The following is a 25,806-nucleotide window of genomic DNA, read 5'->3' as shown; positions in this document are numbered from 1 at the left end:
TCAGAGGGTTAATGTGCCTGCTGCAAAGAACAGATCTGTATTTCATGTGGATAGCTGAATGGATTAGTAAAGCCAGTCTTTACCAGCGCGTCAAAACAAATGAAATGTATGTGAGAGAGGGTCAATGGAGAGATCAATCAATCAATCAATCAAGAAATGTGTATAGCGCGCTACTCGCCCGGAGGGTCTCAAGGCGCTGGGGAGGGGGGGTCCGCTATTGCTCAAACAGCCAGGTCTTCAGCTGCCTCCTGAAGGAGAGGTGGTCTTGGGTAAGGCGGAGATGGATGGGGAGGGAATTCCAGGTCTTGGCTGCCAGGTAGGAGAAGGATCTTCCTCCCATGGTGGTTCTTCGGATGCGTGGGACGGCGGCGAGGGCGTGGTTGGTCGATCGTAGTTGGCGGGTGGGAGTGTAGAAGGTCATGTGGTTGTTGAGGTACCTGGGGCCCAGGTCGTGGAGTGGTTTGTGTGAGTGGGTGAGGAGGCGGAACGTGATTCTTTTGCTGACGGGGAGCCAATGCAGGTCTCTCAGGTGTCTGGAGATGTGGCTGTGGCGGGGGATGTCCAGGATGAGTCGTGCGGAGGCGTTCTGGATGCGTTGGAGTCTTTTCTGCAGTTTGGCTGTAGAGGGTATTTCCGTACTTGTTTGCCAGATGGTAGTAAAGGAGTCCGAGGAAGCTGTCATATGGGGTGGGACGGCACCAATACAGATTGTCGCACCGGGCGCCAATAGTGCTAAAGCCGGCCCTCGTCATGAAGACACCCAGCAAAGACCATGTGATTATCGCACAGCCTTCCTCTAGTGGTGGACCGCCTCCGTTAAGCCCAAGTCACAGATGTGCCTGTTACTGTTGTATTTCCTGCAATCTTATTTGTCACCACATGCACACATGTACGAGTTGTGCAGCCAATGAGTGGTATGAAGAGCTTTCACATTTCATCTAAATGTGCAGTGGGGTATAGCCAGCAGATGGGGTTTCACTCTGAATATCCTAAAGCTAAGCCATCCTGAACTCCTGATACAAATTACTCAATGAAAGCAGTGCACAAACTTTCCTGCGTGGCCCTTTATTTAATATGATGGGGCCTCCGCATTGCCTGCCCTGAAAACCCCCTTTAATATGCAAGAGAAGCAGACATCACTGCAACCATAAACCAGTTTCCTGCTTTAAATTAAACACCATGCACACCGGAAGTAGGTGTGAAGGAGTCTCTCCTTTGTTTAACTTTCAGACAGGCAAACTCTTTGATACGTGGCAACCGGCTCTGTTTGACCGGATTATTTTAGCATCCTTCTCATGGAAAATATTAACGCTAAGCCCTTCTCTGACTTATGAGTCATTTTCAAGCTTTTACATTACTTGGAATAAAACCAAGTCTGGGAACGCTTAAAGAAGAAACCTTTTTATGAAATCCAGCAACCTTGTAGTCACTACAAATGCCTTGTCGTTCACGTACAAAGCTACCTTCACAATGTCATGCTGAGAATCCCTCACAGTCTCTGTTTCAATGCCCTTCCCTACGACCTCCAGTGAATGCATTGTGTGTAGCTGAGCTGCATGCCTACAGGAAAGTTCCCTCTGGATCCTCAGTCGCTTCTCTACACTCTCACTTTGGTAGAATACACTCATTCTGTGACTTCTCTCAACCACAATCACCCACAGTTTATCTTTCCTCACTTTGTCCCAGTCCTACCTCAGTGTCCTGGGTCACCTAAGGAAACGAGGGGCCGAATCACCTCACTGCTGCCAAACTATGGAAACCTCGTGATCACCCGGTACCAGTTGCCTCAGAGTCCACCGTTGAACATGCAGCGCTCTAACGGAGGAGGGGAGTTTATTCTACAGAAACACAGTTCATGGTCTCAGGTACCTGGGACCCAGCCGAGGATAAACCAGAGGGAGTCCTTGGCTAGTGCCCCAAATGAAGCCACCCAGGGGTCACCTGTGAAAAGGCATATTCAGGGTTAGTGTCAAAACGGATACATCTCTTGGCCTACAACTTCATTGCTTAAACTCCTCATGTCTAACTGCTGCTATGAAGGGTCCTGCAACTCCCAAGCGTTCTCCGTCTCCTCAGCACCAGCTTCAGCGTTCCAGTGATGACGTCCTAGGAGGCTTGAGCTCTCGGCTAGCCCGGGAGCCTTCTGCACAGCCAGGCCCGGATTAAGATCCTTTAGAGGCCCTAAGCACTTAAATGACTTTCGTGCCCCCATATGTATCTTATTCAAAATATAAACAATAATAAACCATAAAATAAAATTGTATTTTTCGAAATAAAACAAAACTTACAGTAAGATGGAAAATAATGTTTATTTATGTGTACTTCTATTTATTAGCTTCAGCTGCACCATTTGCAGTTTTTTACCATATGTTCTATGCCCTAAGCATGTGCCTATTTTGCTTAATGGTTAATCCAGCCCTGTGCACAGTAGACACATACCTACAAATATTGTACCGATATACATGCAGTATGTATTTCAAACCAGTAAATTAGACAAATATCGATTTGATGCCCATCAAGGCGAAGTGATAATCGAGCTGCTCTGTAGTGCATTATCCGTTCTCCTGTTAATCAGTTAATTCCAATGCAAGTTTTGACTTATCGTATTTAAAAGTACGCATACCGAAGCCCAGGGGGCCAGAGGACCATGGCCAAGGACTCCATTGGTGCCGGTATGAAGGTGAATTGCATAATCTGAGCTAATTGCCGCTCTTCACAGGCCTCAGCCTCAAAAGCCGTTTTCCTGTGCTCAATAAAGGACCCGCATTCTCCTGGCGACAACATACTCCTTGCCATGTCTGCAACCTTTGCTGCCAGAGGAAGCAGAATCCCAGCCACAGTAGAATCAAACCTCCATCTGCATTTTTAAGTTAATTGTGCTGTCGCATGTGTGTCCACCTGTTGCCTGGCCCTTTCATAAAGGGAAGATACAAGAGGCACACCATCATTCACCAGTACTGCCCTCTGGACCAGTAGTTCTTAATCTGGGCTTTCTGGATGCCCGGGGTCCACCCAGAGGCGGCTTCCCCATTGGAGCAGAGGTGTGTCGCCCCACTTAAGTTACCCCCAAAGCCCCAGAGATGAAAAATGAAATGGTAATTCAGCAGCATTTTATTTTTCATTTTCCCGTCCTGAACCGAGCTTCAGGCCAGGGCGGGGCCTGCTGAGTGATAGCAGGGAGGAGTGGTGGGCAGAGGGCTGCCTTTGCATTTGTTCAAAGTGTGCATGTCTTTCATGTCTTTTGGGACGGCCGTCTTGCAACGGCCAGCCAGACATGCGCACTTGCAAGTGCAGGCATCTAGTGCCCTCGGGAGCGCCGAGAGATGCCGCTCCCACCAATCAGGGCACTGTTCACATGCTGGTTAATAGCAGGTGAGCAGGCCAGGATTGGTCGAGGGAGTTTGCTGGGAGCCTGCACTGCAGTCCCTGCAGAAGAGGTTGGAGTGTGGAGGACGTCGTCGGTCACGATGCAGGTAAGTGGTTTTCTTTTTTTTAAATGTTGTTTGCTCCCTCCCCCCCAGCAGATGCCAGCCACCGCTGGGTCCGCCACACATTAATAATGTATTTCTTCATAACAAAGATAAATGTATAATTGTCGAATGTTCTGTAAATGTGAAGGAATTTATAACTCGGAGCTAAAAATTAAGGGGCATATCAACAACAACCGGCAATAATTATCGCTGAGCGCACTTAGCGCTCGGATAATTATCGCCGGCTAGCGCCGATTTTTATCGCTGAGATAGCGAGCTATTAGCAACGCTTATCTCATCGGCGATGAAAATCCTAGCGCTAACTAGCTAACGTGAGATTATCGCTGGAAACCCAACGATAATCTCACGTTAGCTAGTTGATAGGGACTCACAAACTTAGCCATGATATCCACCTTCCATAGGATATCATGGCTAAGTCAGTCCTGAAGCAGGCGTAAGTAAAGTAGCGATAACAGGGGTTATCGCTACTTTTCCTGACGCTATGCTTCATAGCGTGGGGCTTGATGATAGGAGAAATGTCGCTTAGCGCCATTTCTCCTATCATGTCCGGTCAGGACACCCACTTTGCATCTCATTAGAGATGCAAAGCTGGGCGTTAGAAATCCCCACGTTAAAGCAAGGTTCCACGCGTTAGCGTGACCTTGCTAATATAGCGCTAAAATTATCGCTGCTTTTCGGCCGAAAACGGCCGCTAAAGCGGCGATAATTTTTTATCACCTCATTGTAAATATGCCCCAATGTTGGTATCCTTAGCTTGACTCGTGGGAGCATCACGCACGGGGAACAATAGTATGAACCATAGGTGACCTCAAAGAACTAACAGGCATGCAAGAAGCATACATTAGGAGCAAAAAAGACAAAGAAGTATGCTAGAGCCTATCATATCGCTTTGTTGTTTAGAAATAAATTAACATTTTGAACTGCTCCATCCTTTCAATTCAAATATTACAAAAATTATATCGTTTGTCTGTACATGAAACAAAACATTTCATAATGTATAGATTTGATTACAAATGCATGTAGTTGTATGTATTGTTTTGAGGTTCAAATGTTAGCAGTTGCTTAGTTGGGGCTCCCCGGATGTCAGTCCAGTATTCATTCATTGGGGGTCCCCAAAAGTCAAAACTGCCGGTCAAGATTCGTACCTATAATTCGCCTGCAATGCACCCATCCACCACGAGTGGGCACTCGACGTCTCGCTGGAAATAATTGTCTTCTCTGGAAATAAAGCTTAACGATGAAAGGCCCCGGTACTATCACTTTAGTGCTGGTGGCGCCCGGTGCGACAATCATTTAGGCGCCCCCACTTCCATGAGCACATTCTCGAAATCTGTCCCTACCAGCGGGCAAAACTGCTTCTCATCTACCCAATCATACGTTTTTGCTAAACACAGCAACCCCCTGAGGTCGGCGCCCCCTCCACAGGTCAGCGCCCCGTGCGGCCGCACCAGTCACACTGCCCTAAAGCCGGCCCTGCTGTCTGTTAAGGATGCGCTCACACTTGAATAAAGTAGAAAGTTCCTTTAATTAGCATAAACCAACACATGCTCCAGAAGGGAGGAGCGAATGACGACTTGCATTGTCGGCGATCAGCTGTCAACTGTCAGTGGTACAGTTGAACAGCTGATGACCTCACAAGTATGGTGTCCGCGCAGGGACACACAGTGGCAAACTAGAACGGTGTCCCAAGTGGGACATAAGAGGAACGTAACACATCTTCCCCCCTTTGAATCAACGTAAAAGTCAGGGAACTATGGAAGAGTTGACAGGTCTACGTTAGGTAAGTTTCATTCACAAACAAAATCCCTGAGCTTCATGGGCGCCCCCAACAACCTTCCCGCACGTGTTCTGCGGACTTGTGGTGAATCTCCTTCAAGAGGTGTGGGTGGTAACTTGCGCCTGTTTTCCTTAATGGCCTGAGTGTCTTTAGTCGTATCTGATGGATTCATGGTGGTTCCTGTACCGCTTCTTTCCACAGTCACGGGTGTTGAAGGGAACTCATAGTCAGACTCGTCGTCTGAAAAGTCCATGGATGTTTTGTTGTCATTGGAGGCAGCACCTAGATTATCCCTGTAGTTTTCCGGAACAGGATCCTTATTGGACTCAGCTTCGGGTTTTGCAGGATGCTTGTATGCTGACAGTGCTGAGAAATGCCACACTCTTCCGTCGCTCAAGCGAGCTGAGTTGCTATAAATGTCCCGTACTGACAAGGGTGCTGTATATCTATTCTGCATTTTTCCCACGTGACCACTCCTTCTTACCTTTACAAGATCACCCACCTTGATTTCTACTTGCTTGCATCCGTGCTTTTTGTCATAAAAATCTTTTGTTTTGTGCTGGGCTCGCTTAAGTCTCTCTTGGATTTCTCTTGCTGACCACTCCACTCTTTTGGCAGCATTTATCCACCCCACGTTGTCTTTAGATAGTGGCGTTCTGCCGCGCATAAGTTCAAATGGGCTATGACCCGTGGTGTCACTTGGTGTAATGCGGTAAGCCCATACAGTTTTCAACACTTCTTGTTTCCAGTCGAGGTTATTGTTCGCTGCCAGTTTGATGGTCCCCTTCAACACTCTATTAAACCTTTCAACTGCACCATTGGCAGCGGGGTGATACACAGATGTGGTTTTATGTTTTATATTGTGTTTTTGTATATAATTTTGGAAAATGTGAGACATGAATTGTGCCCCATTGTCACTAATAATTTGCTTGGGTAGACCTTCCCTTGTAAATGTCTCGTCCATAAATTTGACCAGGTTGTGCGCATCTGGCTTACTGGTTATTTTTACTTCCGGCCATTTGCTGAAGTGATCCTTAATTACTATTACATACCATTGTTCCTGCGCTTCCGTGATGGGTCCCATCACATCAATGCCAATTCTTTCCCATGGCATGGCGGGCGAAGCTATGGGTTGTAATGGTGGTCTAAATGGAACTTGTGATTTATCTGCGTCCATGCATAGCTTGCATTCTCTGATCACCCTTTCAACGTCTTTGCTCACGCCTGGCCACCAGTACATATTTTTCACTCTGCTCTTAGTCTTGACAATACCCAGATGCCCTTCATGGCATACGTTGAGAATTTTGGTACGTAAAGACTCCGGTGGTATGAATCTTCCGTTTCTGATCAAAAATCCGTCCTCCTGGCACAACTCATTCTTGACTTCCCAAAAATGTTTCAGTTTTTCTTGTAGCCTATTCTTTGCTGGCCACCCCTTATTAATTTTTTCCATCACTTGAACGATGGTGTCATCTTTGCTCTGTTCAGCGAACCATTCGTCTTTTTCCAACCGGCTGTCCTCATCAAAAATTTTAGCAATGCACATTTCTTCATTTTCCTCTTCAGTCTGCCCCCTGTTCTTCAAAGGCATTCTGCTGAGATAGTCAGCCACGACATTCTTCACACCTGGTATGTAATGCACCTTGTACACGAAGTCAAACAGGCGCACAGACATTCTCGCCAACCTTGAGGATGCAGTGTATAACCCCTTGGTTGTCAGCACTTTGACTAAAGGCTTGTGGTCAGTGCAGAGGTGGACCATCCTTCCCCAGATATACTGCCGGAAATGCTCCAATGCCCATACACACGCGAGTGCCTCGCGTTCAATGACGGAATACTTTTCCTCCGCTGGAGTTAGTGATCGTGAAGCGAAAGCCACAGTATTCTCATTGCCCTTAGAATCTTTTTGGGTTAGAACAGCACCAATACCCTTGTTACTGGCATCAGTTGTCAAATAGTTCTGCAAGGTCGAATCGTATCCTTGCAACGGTAAAGCCGTGCACATGTCGTTCTTGAGGTTTTGAAAAGCGGTTTCACAGTCCTTGCTCCATTCAAATCTGTTCTTAGTTTTGAGCAGTTGTCTTAGATCGTATGTTTTCAATGCAAAGTTTTTGATGAATTTGGAGTAAAACTCCACCAGACCTAAGAACGATCTTACTTCATCCTTGTTGGATGGAATGGGGGAATCCTTAATTGCCTGTAACAATTCCATTTTTGGGCTAATACCTTCACCTGTTATCTTATGGCCCAGGTAATTTACAGATTTACATGCAAATTTGCACTTGGAATGTTCTGCAGTGAGACCTTTACTTTCCAGGATTTCGAGGACTTGCTCAACTCTCTCATCGTGTTCCTCCTTGGTCTTACCCATAATCAGGATATCATCCTGGAATAGTAAAATTCCTTTAATCCCTTTGAAGACATGGTTCATAAGTCTTTGAAACATAGCTGCCGCTGAGGCCAAACCAAAAGGTACTCGGGTGAACCTGAAACAGCCATGTGGAGTAATGAACGTCGTCAATGACCTGCTGTCACGATGTAGTGGCACTTGGTGGTATGCAGACTTCAAGTCCACCGTTGAAAACCACTTTATACCCTTGGTTGCAGCCAACATTTCGTTTATTTTGGGAAGTGGGTACTGTTCCACAATGATGTTTTGATTGAGGTCTCTCAAATCGACGCAGAGCCTCAATTTTCCGTTGGCTCGTTTGGCAATGACCAATGGGGCGACCCACTCAGAAGCATCGATTCTTTCAATAATTCCCTCGTTCAGGAGTTGGTCCAATTGAGATTCAACCTCCTCTCTGATGGCAAAAGGGATATTTCTCGATTTATGTATCACAGGTGTGTTAATGGGTTTAAGTTGTATCTTGTGTTGATATCCCTTGAGCTCTCTTACAGTCCCACTAAATACCTTGGGGTATTTCTTTAGCAAAGAGTCTGCGTAATTCATGTCATCAAAAAGGCTTAGAACGGGATCCTCTCTACTCGGATCAAGGATGATTCCCAAACTTCCCTGATCCATCCACCCCAATACAGATGGACCAACTTCAGAGACATACAGTTTACTGTCGGATTCGCGACTTTTATATTTGAAATTTAGTCTCTTGTAACCACAAACCTCAATTGGCTCTCCAGTAAATGACCTTATTTTTATGTCTGGTTTCTCTAGGTCATTTCCTAGTTTAGATTCGAACTTATCCTTCCATACTTGCTTGTTGACTATGGTGTATGGAGATCCTGAATCTGCCACAATGTCAATATTTATTCCTCCAATGGTCATGTGACATATGGGTTTTCTTGTTCTGGTTATTTTTCCTGTGGTGTTTATTACATCTACGTACTCGCCCTTTTCTTCTTCAATGCATAGTACATACATGTTAACGTCATCATGTTCATCTTCACTGTCGCTTGAGTTCCCACTGTACTCAATCATTTTAATTTTTTGCGGTTTTCTTTTATTACAAGCTTTCACGTAATGCCCTTTAACCCCGCAATGTGTGCATTTACTTTCTTTGGCTGGACATTTGGGATCATTGGCCAAGTGTGATGGGCTCAAACATCGATAACAATGAAATTCAGTTTTGGTATCATTTTTCTTGTACACTTTTCTATAGTTTTTTTGATGTACATTGGTTTTGTTATAGATCTTTTTATCAACCACCTTTCCCACGACGTCACTTTTATTTTTCTCTTGCGTCTCTGCCAGAACTGCTTTGGCGCAACGCCCTGTAAGTTCTGCCTTTCTGGCTATATCAATTATGTTTTGTAAAGGATACTCTCCCTTAGCCCACAGATTGTCTTGTATGTTGGAGTTAGATCCTTGCATTACAATCTGATCACGTATAAGTTCATCATGTAGGTCCCCGAAACGACAATTTAGTGCTAGGTTTTTCAATACAGACACATAGTCGTCAATAGATTCATTGTCACCTTGTTTTCGGTGGAAAAATTTGTATCTGTCCACACCGACGCATACTCTGGGTTTATAGTACGTATTGAGGTCCTCAATGGCATTAAGGAAAACATCGCCTTCATTTTCGGCCCTAATCCTTTTGTTTATGGCATTATACACTTTTATGCCACCAGCCCCCAATGAATGCATAAGTAATTTATACTTCCTTTCAGGCTTTACTTCATCATCTTCCTCCAGCGTGGATATGTAGTTTAAAAAGTAATCTCTCCACTCTTCCCATTTGAGAACTGGTTCATCCCCTGCTCTTAAAAATGTCTCTGGTGGTGCGAGATTCCACACGTATCCAGAAGCCATGGCAAAGGGTTATGTAAAAAAAAAATTGGTAAGAGTACTGGTGAAATGAGGAAAGTACACTTAATGGAATGGTGAGGGTGAAAGTAATGGAAGGCGAGGGGGTGAATTATTTGTAAGATGAAGGGCGTGGAAAGTCACGTATTTGAAAACCCAATGGAAGTGAGAAAGGTAAAACTGTCCCCAAGATGCCTGTATTATGATCAATATTATTGTAATTATAATATTTTTTGAATATCTTACTGGAGTTGAAGTCCCCAGGAAAATCCTGATACTCCGTGTGGTCTTCTCTTGAGCACGCGCTGCACCGGTGCTGGTTTGAGTGCTTAGATCGTTGCGCGCGTTGAAATTGACCGGTGAAAGGAAAATTGAAGCTTGAATGTCGTAGCGATCGTCAGCATGAAAGACTAGACCGCTAAAAGCTGGAAGTAGGATTTCCAAGATGGCGGCGCGTATCACGTAGGAGCGTGATGACGCGCGAAGCAGCTGAGGATCGAGTCAGGTGAAATTGACAGTTGGCGAGTGGCAGTTCAGGTGACAGTTGTAGCGGTTGGAGAAACCGTTGGATGTCATTCAGTGGAACGAAGGTTTTACTTACTAACAGCCACTGCACAATAGTCAAATCAAATTGTTTGAAATCGCCACAGGAATATTTTTTTATATTTAGCCAGAAACGTTAAAAGGGAAATAATCACCTCAGCTGGAACGAATGTTCTGGAAGAGATTTGTTGACACTCCGCTTGGCACGAAGATTGAAAGCGAAGTTCAGTGAAACTGAAAGCAAGTGCCTTATTTTCCGGGTGAAATCCAGTAGAAGTTCAGGAATAAGAAAATCCGACTGAAGAAAATGCAAGTCTCTTGTGCAGGAAAGATGAAATTTCTTTCTCAGTACAGCCAATGTGGGTTCCGTGTTGGCACTCGTCGCCAAGTTGTTAAGGATGCGCTCACACTTGAATAAAGTAGAAAGTTCCTTTAATTAGCATAAACCAACACATGCTCCAGAAGGGAGGAGCGAATGACGACTTGCATTGTCGGCGATCAGCTGTCAACTGTCAGTGGTACAGTTGAACAGCTGATGACCTCACAAGTATGGTGTCCGCGCAGGGACACACAGTGGCAAACTAGAACGGTGTCCCAAGTGGGACATAAGAGGAACGTAACACTGTCACTTTTAAAATCCTATTTAACCGTTACAGGCATAAATAAATACGAAATCTCTGAGCCACGAAAAGCGCATTCATTTTTGGAGTGCGCCACGTGGAATGGGGCACCCTGAAAAGCAGAACATGCAGCACAATAGCTAATTAAAGAAACAGCAGGATTGCCAGACTCTCCGAATTCTCTTTAGATGCTGAAGAGGGTACTCTCTGTAAATAAAGACATGCTGCGTCATCCTGTTTGCACCGTCCGCTCTCGGTACCTAGCAACTGCTTCCCGTCAGCAGCGGCCCTCGCAACCGCGTCAGTGCGTCTGAACCTGGCGCCCCCTGCGCGAGGCGCGCCGGAGACCCTGACCTCGAGCACAGAATCCTGATGTCCTCCTTGGCGGCTCAAACAAACTTCTTGAACCTTCGACTAGCAAATTCCTGTTGGGTTCTCGGATGAGCCAAACTTATTTTCTTTATTTTACTGTGTCTTTTATATTGGATTATTTTAAACTGAATAAAGAATAAAGTGAACCGAGACTAATTTAAACAAATTAAATCCAGGAAATCTCATGCAAATTTTGTAGCGTGTATAGCATTCAATCAAGGGGGGGAGGGGGGTGGGCTCTATTTCGGAGTACTGGATAGTCAAAAGGAGTTTCCCACATTGCTGTCTGTGACTGGCCTAGTGAGGGGTCGGTAACTTGAATTGAGCCTTCTAATACCTCACAAGGAGAATCTAGAGCAGCCATACTTAAAGTATGTCCTGGGGCCCCATGCGGCTCCCCTGATTTACATGCGGCCCCCTGGTCAACACTGGGCTGCTGTTTCTCGCCTCAGCACTAACATTGAGAAATATGTTAAATAAAAAAGCACACAATTATTTATAGCTTTACTGAAGCTTAAGGCAGTAATTAAGGTGTTATGCACCATTTAAATGTAGGAACACCTTCATTTTTAAAGACATATTTCAACTGTCAAAATCTGAGGGTCTCTTCTAACCAAAAAGTGTATTTCATTGGGAAGCTAGGATTGAACCCAGGTTGTCTTTTTAAATAATGCACAATTCAGCCTTTCTGTGTCCCTTATTCCCACCTTACACCCCCACCTGCCATCAATGCGGCCCTCGACCATACAACAGGCAAACTTTTTGGCCCAGCGGAAAATGTTTGAGAATGCCCATGCTGTAGAGTGTTGCTCACACTGATATGTGGATGAAGGTAGATGCGTGTGCCTCAGCGGAGGGTTCAGGGGTAAGAGCGAGTGGGCAGCCAGATGCTGCTTGGGCCAGAGACACATTTAGTACTGTAACGATAAATACAACCTGGTTCTACACAGAATAACTGAAACACCACTTTTAGCGCTAACAGACCATCCACAGAAAGGAAATGCAAATAAACTCTGATGTGTTCGCAGTTGCTGTAAAAGAGTAGATTTAACAACTCAAAATTACTTAGAGTGCGCCACTGTAGATGCCAAACACAAAGGCATTCCTTTGCTGAATCATACCCTGGGAGTGCGATCAGTACTTAATTTGTACAAAAAAGTGCAAGGGCTCTCTCTCATCAGGAGGCCACTGCATGAAGACCTCTTGTCTTCACACAGATGGATGTGGTAAGGAACAGCCCTGCTGCATTCTTCTTGATGCTAGAGAGCCGTATCCATTCATGCTGCAGCACCAGCATGGTTGATCCACCTTCAATGGAGGTACAGCTATTGGTGGTAGTTCTTTTAGCTAACAGTCAGAGTACAGTCCGAACTTGCGTAACTCCATAGTTAGTCACAGGTAGAGCACCCCTTAATTTGTACCACTTTCACTGGGCTCCCTGTATAATCTAACAAAAAGTATTATAGAACCGTACGTAAGGGCAATGTTGTCCAGTATAGAGATGCACGGCGATGAGGTGTGTTTCAGACTCTTCTTGTGTGTTTGCAGTGTCCAGAGCCCAGGGCATTCTTTAGTTGAACCCCTTCCACACATGTGAGTCAGTGACATCTCTCTTGCTTCAGCACATTTGATCATTTCTTGTGTTTGTTCCTTTTTGTAGAGTTTGCAGTGCCAGGAGAACATGTTGACGGCATCCCCGAAGATGCTCCTACCTGCTTCTAGTCCGCTGCCAGTGGGCACACCGCTGTCCACGCACCACCAAATCCAGCTCCTGCAGCAGCAGCTCCAACAGCAGCAGCAGCAGACGCAAGTGGCCGTGGCACAGGTAATTCTTTGACACCCTTACACTGAGAAGTGCTTTATTTGTTGTTTGAGGGTTCTATGCCTATTTCAATTGATCGGTGTGAGCCGGGGCGCCATCTACTACAGTGGAAGACATTCCGCACCTTGACTAACATCCTTTATCCAATGCACAGACTCATGCAATGCTTCCAGGATTCCAGGCTAGCCATGAAGTCTCCATGAGTAGGAGAGGGCATCTTAGGAAACAAGCGCCACAACGCACATGTCCCTCACACAGTGGGGTCTAGGCAGACAACATCCTCTTCAGCTAGTATTTTGTCTTTGCACTACTTTTACTCCTTTTGGAATCCTAAACCCAAGCATCCCTTTCTTTCTTTGCTATGCTGAGCCCTTCTGTGTGGCTGGCTGCCCCTTCCCTTGCTGTTGTGATGAAACAGTGTGTGTTTTAGTGCCACGCTCGCCTACTGAAACCTTGAATTGCTGTGCAAGGAAATTGATGTGTGTGAGTTGTGTAAGCCCTACCAAGCTCCCGCAGCTCACAGTGAGTCTAACTAAGGCTAGAATGTGAATCAGGGGTTAGTTGTACGGTATTTCCATTTGAGGTTTGAGTGACAGAGGAAGAATGTGGTATTGTAGCCCACTATGGAGGGCTATACCGGTTGTTGATGGCCGAGAAACTTAAGTACTGACCCACAGGCAAGGACATATAACGAGCTAGAGGGCCTTTAACAACAGTTATAGCCCAAGGCAACACAACTACACAGATATTAGAATATTCCACAATGTTTACGCGTGATTACATCAATTGAGGGTCCAATGGCTCTGCTGCCTTATTTATTTGAGAATCTCTCAATCACAGAAACAACGTCACTGCTTCTTGTACTTATGCTTGGCTAACTGTGCTTTCCAATGTATCCTGTTATCTACACTTATACCCAAATATGGGTACCAGGGTACACCTTTTAGAGTCGTGGAACCGATCTCCTATGGAAAGCCCTAGTGTTTCGCAACCAAATCACATAACTGTGGCTTTTGAACCATGAATCACCAAACTGTTTATTTTGTAGTAGTCCACAACCCTGTGCAGTGGCTGTTAAAGCCCTAACTGGGTCATCAAAAGAATTACCGAATCATCCGCATAGGCCATGGTGTTAACTTTTACGCTGCCCCGTTGGTTGCCAAACCGCTTCATGATCTAAAAAATTCAAAAAGATCAAGAAAATGTAATGATAATAAGAGGCTTTGGCTTCTGCACAGATGTTGCCAGTGCAGATGGCAAGGGTTCCATATGTTTTTGGCGGTTTTGTATAGCTCCAACTCGACCCAAAGGTATCAGAGTGCTTTACATGAGCACCAGTTGCATTGCAGACGGATCACATTCATTGTTAGGCACGGGGAGATTACGTGATTTGCCTACAATCACAGGATGCTTGAGTCTCCCTCCAGATTTGAACCCGGTTCCCCAGCTTTAAAGTCGTCCACTTTTGCCGTTAAGCCACATCCTGTCATTGCAATGAGGTCGATCATCACTACCACTCTATAATGATCCTCATCTTCCGCGCCACCTGTAGAAGTCCTCTAATTATCTTCCTTGTCCTTCTCCACAGGTTCATCTGCTGAAGGACCAGCTAGCAGCCGAGGCGGCCGCGCGCCTGGAAGCGCAGGCCCGCGTGCACCAGCTGCTGCTGCAGAACAAAGACATGCTGCAGCACATTTCCCTGCTGGTCAAACAAGTGCAGGAGCTGGAGCTGAAGCTCTCGGGGCACAATACAAGTAAGTGCTACAGTGTTCTTCATAGGCCCTGGGATCAGTACACAGTGTGACGTCATGCAAGGGCACAGAGACCAGTCCTTCTTCCAGGCCAAGGATAATGCAGGATAGATGCCAGGGGGTGTTTGTATGCTCCCACAGGAAGAGAACCTTCTGCAACTCCCCAAAAATTCTGGAGAAAGTCAAACAGGCTCATAAATCATGAACTGCATTCTCAGTATTACATATGTGTGTGTTATATAAGCAAGCATAAGACGCAGTCAGGATCACAGTCATTGGTAATTTGTCAGATACGTCAAAAGGCCAAAAACTAGCAAGATTTGTGAGCAAAAAATGTGATATCTTGCACCAAGTAATCCTGTATCAGAGGGACACAGCAGTGTAGGTCAGGCATGTTTATCATGCAAATGTGTGGCAGCAGTTTGTTGTTGAGCTCATACTAATCAGATGTAGGAGTGACAAAAGGTGTCATAAATCTCTGTGAGGGCTACAAGAATGCATGGAGGGGATATGTGGTAGGCACATTGGCACCAGGTTATGTGTTGAGGACACAGCAGTGCTGGGTCTTGTGTCTGAAGCATGGGTGAGAGGTCAGTGTATTGATGGTGCACATATCAGAGGATTGTGTATGAAGTGTCATGCGGGCTGAGGTGCGCCTTTTAGATCATCCAATCCTGGAGCCTGCAGGGACCGCAAACAGATGCTAGGGATGAGCATGAACTGCACATGGATGGTTGGTTGTGTGTATGAGAGAACGGGTGGATGCTGGGGTATGTGATGTGGTTGCAAGAGCACAGGGGTAGTCTGATGAGGAATACGAGTTGAGGACGTGTGTGAGTGTGTACGGAGGACGCAGGAGTAATGGTGAGTGGGTGTTTAATGAGTATTTCAGTGATTCAATGTGTGGGAAGGCATATGGTTGTTAGGAATGTGTGGATGGAAACTAGGTACATGTGACTATACCCTCCACACACACAATCACAGTTCGCATCTAAGGTGACTGGTGGAGCAGGTAAATGCGTGGAGGGTAAAAATAAAAAACACTTACCTTGAACACGACCTCCTCTTCGTTGCACCTCCTCCTGCTGCTGTCTGACATGGGCCCCAGCCAACTGCCTTAACCAATCCTGGTGCTGCTCTCAGCAGCATGAGAGAAGAACCAGGATTGGAGGGAGCGGCCTCTCTTGCCGCTCCCGAGGACACTGGAGCCCTGCAATTGCTCTAGCCCAGCTGTCTTATGGATTGGAGCACTAGTGGCTACAGCCCTGCACTGAAGGAATGCCTTGTGTTACTCAGCTTGTAGTATTCACTCCACAGGGTCACTCATTCCTTTGGACTACTGCTGAAGCATGCATGCCTGAGTTGGCTACAGTTAAGCAGCATTGACCATGATGATCTCTTGATGTCATTTGACTTGCCAAAGAGCCCTTGTTACTTTAACATTCTACTCTTATTGATTAAAATCCTAGGATGTTCTTAATTTTTCTTTCGTGTCTTCCATTTTAGTGGGATCTCAAGACAGCTTGCTGGAGATCACGTTCCGCTCCAACGTCCTTCCTGTGCTGTGCGACCGCACCACGCCGCGTCCAGAGGACCTCCCACTGCCGCAGCTGAACGATGGCACCGACTTCTCCCAAGCCTTCAGCAGTCCCTTAGGTATTGGAAACTGCTTAGTTAAACTGGAGTGTTTCCATTTTCTGCCTGGTGACTGCCAAGAATCTCCAGACGAGATCCTTGGCAGCCTGGAGCTCTTCAAGTTCCGGGAGTCGGGCATTGCCTCAGAGTACGAGTCCAACACAGACGAGAGTGAGGAGCGGGACTCCTGGGCTCAGGAGGAACCCGTGCGCCTAATGAATGTCCTGCAGAAGCAGATGATGGGAGATAGCCTGGAAGATGAGATTGCAGTATAGGCACAACTGAAAAGGGACTTTGTTAAGGTGCAGTAAGCATTACTGGGGTGCACAGAGGATGGTATATTCTCCAAGAAAAGACTGAGAGTTCAGGGAATTGAAAGAATACCTCACAGACCAAATGCCTCTCTGAGTCAGGAAAGCCGGGAAAGAGTCAGTCATGAGAGTATTGTAGGGTTGTGACATGTCTGATATGGGACAGATTCTTACCCAATACTAGGGGCTCATAATCACAGTGTCCTGTTGGGGACCAAAAAGCAATTTCCCACTTGACTAATGTGGCTCTGGAGCCATCACAGAGATAATATAATGGATTGCCAAAAGCAGTGAAGCAGATGCTAGCCTGACCCTGTTTGTGCTACTTCGTATCCGGAAGGTTTCTCAGAAACGGGTTGGGTGATACCATTCAGTGATTAAGGCAATATTGTGCTCCCTTCAAAATAACAAGAATTGTGTCAAGTTTTCCCCATGGCTCAAACATGTGAGGAAGTATCGGTTTGTGTTTTTTTAGTTTAATATCATGTCCTCATTTATTTTGCCACTATGTTGCAAACTGTAATTTCATTGGTGCAAAACCATTAATTCCCAGGTCTTGTTAACAGAGGGAAAAATGGTTCTTGGTGTCCAAGCGCGCTATATGAGCGAGAGTAAAAGGCGTGAGTGCCTCTCAGACCTTCGGAGTAGAATGCAGGTTTATGTATTCCTGCATTTACTTTCTTGTAGTCCCTTCAGAGGAATACATCCTTGCTGTGCTGTGGAGTGCATCTGCAGGTCCTGTGAGATAACTTCCAGTGGCTAAAGGGGACCTTAATCCGTGGCAGCTAGAAGTTCTTAGGTCAGTTATGGAGTTGCCTTTCTTTATGGGTGACAACAATGCTTTCGTTCGTCAAGTCTCAGAGCATCGCCTGACCATCAAGGAACAAACCTTTGAGTGGACCATCTCAGAAGTAGTGGGCAGCAGGGCACAACTGTCCTCAGTTGTATGTGAGGAATGTTTGCATTACATAAGAAACCTCTGCATGCAGTTTTAAGGTCTATAGGACAGTTGATGCCCATCACTCTACCATCCCTGATGCACGCCGCAGCAGTGCACTAATGTCCATATTTATGCTTTTCACACGCTGCAGGTTGGGCCCCTACATTCGAGAGGTCATTCTGAGAACAGCCACAGGCAACGTCCAGCATTGCTGCATTTTTTACTATGGGGCATATAACTGTAGATGTCAATGCGTGCAGCATTGCACTAGATGAGGGGCACTACACAATAGAAAGGGTTATTTGGTTAGGAAGTCCGAGAGCTAAATTCAGGTTTCCAGTACTGAATTGGCGCAGCCCCTTACCTGTCTTCTTTTGTGACAGATTAGACTTTAGGAGTCTCCATCCTTGTTGCAGAAGAACTGTCTGGTTGGTTGATGAACAGAGATGTTATGCAAGTAAAAAGATGTTCGATTGGTACTGAATAATGATCAAATATTATGGTCATAATCTGCTCCTTGCTTGATCTGGAAGCGAATGGAGAACTGCAATGATGGGGATGTTTGGCACCATGCCTAGGACTGTTGAGACAGTTTTCATCGCTGGAATGACTTGTCAAGTAGTTCTAACCCGGATAATGAGACATGTCAGTGGGGGTCAGCAGTGGAGAGCGTGTTTTGTCTAGGTGAAAAGGCACGGAATACCTTTAGACGAATGTGTGACTACAAAGGACACCGTCTCTCTCTACGACCAGGAAGCCAGTATCCCCTAAAGTCTAGGGTTATTCTCATTGTGCACGCTGGGTAAGACTCACCTGAGCACATTAGTGTTTTTCTTAATACATTTTCATTTCACCTCACCAAGAATCCAGGCATATAGCCCTCCAAGAGTAAATTGGGGATCCCTGGCCCTGAGCAATGCCCCAGACCCGTATCAGCTTCTATTGTGGACAGAAGCATGTTGTCCTAGCTTTTGTAGCAGTGTGAGCCATTGCCCTCAAACTACCGCCACACCAGTTTCTAATCTTACCTATTGTTCCCACCAATAAAGGCAATTAGCCGGGGTACTTTAAGGTATTTTTAACTCACCGATCCGGATCACTCTGTTATCCAGTAGCTTTTATCTAAGAACTCCTTCCTACGCTGAGTCCAACAGGAGGTCGAGTCCACCCTGATGGTACTGCGCTACCAGGGAGGGGAGAGGTTGCCAATGATGAAGCATGACACAATTTAGTGTGTGAGGCTTCCTCTTTCAGAAGGATGACCTTCCGTCCCTTTAGCACTCACCCAGGAATTCGGTGATTGTCCGAGTGGGACCTCTGGATGCTTATTCCAGGGTAGGAATATTGGTTTGTGTAATCTACCCACAGTTGCCGTGGCTTAAAGTTGGTGAACCATATGAGCAGCAGTGCTGTGGTTGGAGAAAGGTTTCAGTCCCAAGATGTTCAAGTGGTGCAGGAAGATCAGAGGACCACGGTCCTGCTGTTAAGTCTGAACTGCCATTGTGTGATCTAAGAATACACATGCGGTGGCACGATCAGCAGGAATTCCACTGACTCCTTGCCTTGGTCCACAATACAGTGCCAATCGCAAAGGAGGTAGGTCATGGCCCTATCAGTGTTGTGCAAGGCTTTATACTCAACTGGAGGTGCAGTGGGAGTGCATGGGTGTTTGATGTGTGTAGGAGGCTGCACTGTAATCAAGTCTTTAATGAAGTAGGTATTGCAGATAAACATTTTGCCAATGGAGTCACAAAAGGCCAGGCTTTTCTTTTTCAAGGGAAGAGTTTTAACGGCTCGCCTGAATGCAGGAAGTACTTAGCCATCTGTTGAAAGTCTATTGTTGAGATCAGTCAGTGACGGTGGCTTAGGAGGAGGTGGCGCTTGTCAAAAGCTTGTGGAGCACAATTCTGGAGCACAAATTAAGGTCTTGTGACAGTGACAAAAGTCTCAGTACCGCCCAACAAGGTCAGGACGGAGTGCATGTTTGCATGGATTGGAGCATCCTGTGGTCTCATCAAGAGTATTGTTCTAAGAAGCTGAGCTGGCTCTATGGATAAAGATGTTGTGACGAGTACGATTTTTGTGGTAATGAGGTGGTGAATATTTTGGCATGGTTCTGATGGTGAAATGGATTATAGTGTGTGAACTCTGAGGTTTTTGTTGAAGATCGGGTCATAGCTTAGCGTACCTATTTTTTTTACTGAGACCTCTACAATTTTCCAGTTGACCCTGAGCTTCTAGATGATTAAAGTTTGTTATGTTTTAGAAAATCTCTCATAAGTTATGGCACAGCTCTTGATGGTGCAGTTCACCTCTGTCTCCAACCTGGGACATGGTTGTGTGCTTAGGGCTTTAGAAGTTTATGATAATCATTGGCCTCGCAAGCTCTATAATCAAACTTCATGGGGATAAGACGAAGGTCATGATCGTGGGTGAGAACGCCTCTCTATGGGGTTTTAGACACTGCCCGGAGTCCAATGGTACCTGTGCCCACCCCGTCTCCATTGGGGAAAAATCTGGGCGTTCTCATGGATAATAAGTCTCCATTAAATCTCAAGTGGCTAGAGTCACCGCTACTTGCTTCACAGTTCTCAGATGGCTGAAAAAGAGTCTTTGGCTGATACCTTTAGCAGCACAAAGAACGGTTGTCCAGGCCCTAATCACATCCAGACTGGACCATTGTTACCTGTTATGCCTAGGCACAAACAAGACTCTGGTTCAGCGCCTCCAGGTGGTACAAAATGCGGCGGCTAGGCTGCTTTTCCGCTTACCTAAATTTGCCTCCGTCTCCCATCTGCTTCGGGAATTGCATTGGCTGAGGATTACTAAGCGCATTAGCTTTAAAGCGTTATGCTTTATGTTTAATGCCAAACTTGGCTCAGGACCTCAATTTATTCAGAAATGGTGACTCCCTGCCAGCCGACTCACTCTAAGATCTTCAAATCAAACCCAGTTCTCTGTACCGAAGTTTTGTTTAACCCACATGAAAGGCCGCTCCTTTGCTTACCTGGGCCCTCAACTGTGTAACTCTCTCCCCTTAGCTTTAATGAATTGTAACTCACTCCTGAGCTTCCGTAAGTGAAAGAAAACCTAGTTATTTTAGCTTACAGCATCAGACCTGTGTATTATCCTGCGCCTGGAAACCCTCTTGGGTATGTGAGTGCTTTATAAATCACGTTGCATTACATTATAACTCGAGTAGTGCATTTGTGCAGTACCGGGCCTACGGCAGACAGTCTATTATTAACAAATGTTGTTACAAAAAGTGGTCCTGTGAGATTGGTGTCTTACTCTGACCATTAGTACATCACTTGAGTTTAGGCTGATTAGGGGAGGCGCACGTGAATGGTCACATTCAGCGTCTCTGGAGCTACTGGTCTTGGTCTGAAGACATGCCAAGTGTGCATGGAGTTCAATCTGGCTTGGAACAGTCCTGGGGTGTTCTTCAGTGGCTCGGTTTCTTCTGGAATGTCCATTCTACTTGTTGCTTTCTGTTTCACATTGGGTTGAGTTAAGTGAAGGGAGACAGGTGATAATGCCCAGAATCCCTTGAGTCTCGATAAGTTTAAGTGCTTTTGTTGTTGGTGGTGGAAGAGCAAGGACTTCACGCCGTGGTGGAAGGCTGATTTCTGTGGGTGATATTGCATTGTAGTGTTGTCTCTCTAAATAGGTGTATTTCCAGGTTGAGTTATAGGAGAAATGCACAGAAGACGACCGCATAGCCAATGCCAGATCTTGCGTTCATGATATGGCCACTCAGTGGCTGCAAGATGGGGCTTGGCTCTCCCAGTCGCTGTATTTTGTGTCTGTAAGAACAATTCCTGATCAGATTGGTCCGATCACATAGTAAACTTGTATTTAATATTCACAGATTTTCATTTAGTACCATGTCCTCTTACTTTTCCTTCAAGTTGAGCAACGCTGGAGCTGGCCATTTTCCTCTTTAGCGTCTGGGTACATTGGTTTTTTTTTTTAATGGGCCTGCCTTATGCCAGTAGTTTGGGGCGTAAAATGCATACAAATGAAGAACATAAAAATTCATAAAATCCTTAAAGAAGAAACGGTAACATTATAAAAGCCTCCACATAGTATCAGAACGACTAACACAAGCTACCACCCACGCGGTGAATTTAATAACGAACCTTATTAAAGGGCCTGCTGGTGGAGGCTTGCCTCAATATGGAGGATTCTGTGACAATGAGCAAGAATTTCAAACTGAACCAGTGTAGCTGAGAAATGATATTTCAATAGACTACTCTCAGGCCGGTGGCCTGGGGCTTGACAGGCAGATGTAGGGTTAAGAAGATCTGTAGTTCATTATGTACAATTGCCTCGATAATATCTTGGTAGTTGGTATTGAGGGGGGGGGGGGGGGGTGGGTCCGTTAGTCACCACTGGTACTTTTAGGGGTCCAGTGGCATTCTTGGAAATTAAAATCTCCTACTGGTACGAACTGGGGTTCTTAGATTAAAAGGCTGCACCCCCGTGTACCTGATACAGTAATGCTGTAGAACTGAGTTGTGTGCAGCAATGGTTAGGTAAGGGCCAGGTACAGGTGCCTATGTGGTTCATTTTCAGTGTGTATAGTGCAAGCAAACTTCCTTTTGTGGACTAGTGATCTGTTGCACGGCAATTTCACATTTACTGATGGATACGTGCTACACAAATTACAGCCTTCAAGGCAAGTCAATACTTGTACTAAAAACAAATTCATTTGTAAAGATTAATAGGCATTTTTTCGAGGATTCTTCTGGGAGCTCACAAATTTTGGAACTGCTTAAAAATGGATGGTGCCTAACTGGCTATGGGTGAGCTCTGTACGCTGATTTTAAAAAGACTTTAGGCCCCTAATGATGTCTGCCGTAGTTCTTCTCGCTTAGGCCCCAAGTTCAGGCAAAACAGTTTACTTTTAATGGGCCAAACAAAGAATGTAACTTAAAATATGCAAGATACCCATTTACAGTCACTGTAGGTAGATGTATCTTGTGTGGAAATAATGAAAATCTGGCATGGATCTGGCCCTTGTAAGTCAGTGCTGGAGAATGAACACCACTCTGTGTGGGTTCTTTCATTTAAACAAGCCTGGAAGGGCTTGTCAAACCCGTTGCTAACAAGATTGGTAGAGTGCACGTTGGGTCCTCCCCCTATCAATCATTGGCTTTATTAACCCAGCGGCTTTTAGCCACTGGCTTGAGACTTTGTCAATCACGTCGTGGCTCCGCCTAGCTAGTTGCCGTTAGGGTGTCACCTTCCGCCTCCATTGGAGCGCTTGTATTGACCTGCATGAGGGAATACTTTACAACCGCAGCCCTCTGTGCCCACTCTTGCTGGCTCCCTCCCGCCGGTCTCGCGCTAATGTGCTAATGCTGCATGTGTCATCACATTAAATCCACACCTATCAGCTTTGCCAACGCTTGTCTCTGTCATGCAGCGGTTCCTAGCAAAACGCTTCCAGAGAACATCAGAAATGCTGTCACTTTTCAAAAAGGCTTCTGTTTGGTTTTTTAGGGGGGCCTTATTTCACCTGTAGAGGATTCTTACAGCGCTTTGAAATCCCAATCCGTTTCAACCGCTTTGTAAAAGTGACAGAAATAGCACTCTCACTGCTGCCTTTCCCTTCATTTCATTGATTGGGAATAAACTCTGCAATGTGGCGATGTCTCGTGCATCAAACCCGGGCTCCAAAATTACTTTTTTTAACTGAAGTATGACGAATTCAGTCCAATATCAGAGCGGCTATCTATGTGTCTTTTTTGCTTGGCGTGTATAGTTTAACATAATATAAGTGCCAACGGGCTCTTGCTTCGCCAGGTGCTAGTAATCGAATCACGTTTACGGCCCCTTCTGCGCCACACATGTTGAAATGTAATCACAGCAAAACGAAGGGACGTTAAAATTCAGTCACACTGTGCTTGTCGGTCGGCGTGAGTTGTGTTGCTGCCACGGACCGAGAGCGGAAAGGGCGCGCGCCCGCCCTTGAGGTTGCCGTGCTTGTTGGTTAATTGGTTCCAGGGGTTTTTGTTGTGTCCTGAGTGGCGGCGGCTGGATTTCCAGGAATCGATGGGCAATTTGTGCAGTTCAGAGGGAAGCAATAGCTCTAAAGAGTACCTCGGGGTGAGTGACAGCGAAGGTGAGCGCGAGCCGCGAGCACTGCCTCTTGGAGGAGAGCGTTGTGTTCAGTCGGGAGAATGAGGTCAATTTGCACCGTGACTTGTGTAGAAGTAAGCACGAAGGACTACGCGCCGCCGAGGCTAACGGTGGAGGTGCTGAAAATGCTGAGTGGATCTTAATGTGGGGTCACAGAAAAGGCGAATTTAGCACTGCGTAGGCACATCAGAGCCACCTCCTCGGTTCTTGAATTTCGCAAGAAACTGAAAACCTGGCTCTTCACCTAATCGCTGCCCAGGCCGCCCCGGCTTTTCAGCCTAGTACACCTTTGCCGGTGTATCGTATCATAACATAACGTAGGCAGATCGACTAATCAGCTATAGACTTGATCAATGGAGTTGGATACCATACAAGGGCTTGTTGGACAATAAAAACTTTCACTCAGTGGCGGCTCACACAGGTAACGCTCTAGGACGGTTGGCGGGGCGGGGTGAAGGGGTAGTGGAGTTCGACATACGACGGGAAAGATTAAAGTTAATAAATAAATAAAACACTTACCTGTCGCTCGTCACCGCCGGGTCGGCAGTGCGGCGAGCGCAAGGTAAGTGGTTTTATTTATTTATTTTCACCTTTCCAGTCTGTCGATCTCCACTACCCACGCGCCCGCCTCACCGCCCCACAGCGTTACCTGTACGAGTCGCCACTGCTTTCACTATACTAGCGGGAACTCATCAGTCATCAATAGACACATCCTAGCCTTCAACAATGTCCGTCGGTGCACTATTCCCAAAACTAGAGCTTGATGGGGTATCTCATCAGTTGTAGACGAGGACCTCCAGCAGCAGCATGGCTCTAGATAGCGGTCAATAATGTCGACTTACAAAAATCTAGCATCCACTGCATTGCCTACTGCTACATCATCAACGTAAGTGTATATTTACTATACCCAAGTCCACGTCTGTTACTATAGGATGCAAGTGTTAGATCAATGTAAGGGGTTTACTATTTTCATCATCCAATGCCCATTTATTTACATTTTCCAATGCTAAGTCTTAAAGGACAGCTCTTCAGTCATAGATAAAGTTTGGTCAAGCTCTACTGTACCCACAAATCTACTCCCTCCCACACCGGTCATCATTAATATTCAGTTAGGGCTTCACAGTATTTTGAGACACGTTGGGGATTATTTGTTGCCAAGTGTTGAATAAATATACGCTGAACAACGATTTGAGTGGCGGTACTGTGTTGACTGTGCCAGGGAACCTTTTACTGTCCGTAATTAGTTTTTGGATGGAATGTTGGAGGTTCGCTACCTCGCCACCTACTCCTCGTTCAAGTTGGCTGGGCCATAAGCAACTGTTATTGGATGGATATATATATATATGTATGTATGTTGTCAGTACACCACCAAGCTTTATCTCCCCATGTGGCACAGCCCAATTTCCCTGTTTGCGGAGTTCATTTTAATGTTTTGCAACTAGGATAAACATTTTAAATATTTTATTTTTACAGTGCCACCAAAGCATTACTTAGGGACTTGAGCATAGTTAACATTTACATGTTTTTATTATATTTTAGTCACCTGTGGTGACCATTGATAGTGCAAATGTGCAATGAAGCCATTGATAGTGCAAATGTGCAATGAAGGCAACACATTCCAGCACAAAGAAAGTAACAAAAAAAATAATTAAAAAAACAGCAGAGTTAACCTACAGGCTTAGTCAGTAGTGCATTACAGTTGAGCGCACACCAGGGAATCCTAACCCCAACATCCCTGTTCAGTGCCCTCGAAAACAAGGTTCTTGCGTGAAAGGTTAGTGTTTTTAATGCATACACAATAAAGCAGACAAAGGCGTTTGAACTAGTTAAAAGTGGTGGGCATGGAGCTCAGACATTGTACTCTAGATGCTGGAGAAGGGGGAAGGCAGAAGGAGGTGAGCAGTTTTGCTAATTATCTTTTTCCCTCTCTTCCTGAATGCTGGCAATTCTTGGAACGTGTGATTAGAGACCTTGTGTAGGGAAGAGCCTGAGCTACTCATTTCCTCATGTAAGAGAAGCACTCCTTCAGAGATTTTTCTTCAGCCTGTATGTATGACCCCACAGTAGGGTTTCAATGAAGACAGAACTAAAATTGTGAAATTTAACTAAATGTAACTGAGATCCGGCTAGTAA

The 25,806-nt window shown here is 45.6% G+C and overlaps 1 protein-coding gene across 2 annotated transcripts in view; it reads left to right on the top strand.

The window, feature by feature from the left end:
* The window catches only part of LOC146833896 (carboxyl-terminal PDZ ligand of neuronal nitric oxide synthase protein-like), a 1,023,200-nt gene that overhangs the window by 853,866 nt on the left and 143,528 nt on the right, over positions 1-25,806 (top strand). For both annotated transcript variants that reach the window (XM_085601806.1, XM_085601805.1), the window contains exons 8-10: positions 12,728-12,892; positions 14,478-14,643; positions 16,147-16,296. In XM_085601806.1, coding sequence (XP_085457932.1) covers positions 12,728-12,892; positions 14,478-14,643; positions 16,147-16,296 — 481 coding nt within the window. The remainder of the gene's footprint in view (positions 1-12,727; positions 12,893-14,477; positions 14,644-16,146; positions 16,297-25,806) is intronic.

This window comes from Triturus cristatus, chromosome 4_2 (genome assembly GCF_964204655.1).
Source record: "Triturus cristatus chromosome 4_2, aTriCri1.1, whole genome shotgun sequence".
Classification (NCBI taxonomy): Eukaryota; Metazoa; Chordata; class Amphibia; order Caudata; family Salamandridae; genus Triturus; species Triturus cristatus.
This window is presented reverse-complemented; position numbering and strand designations above follow the sequence as displayed.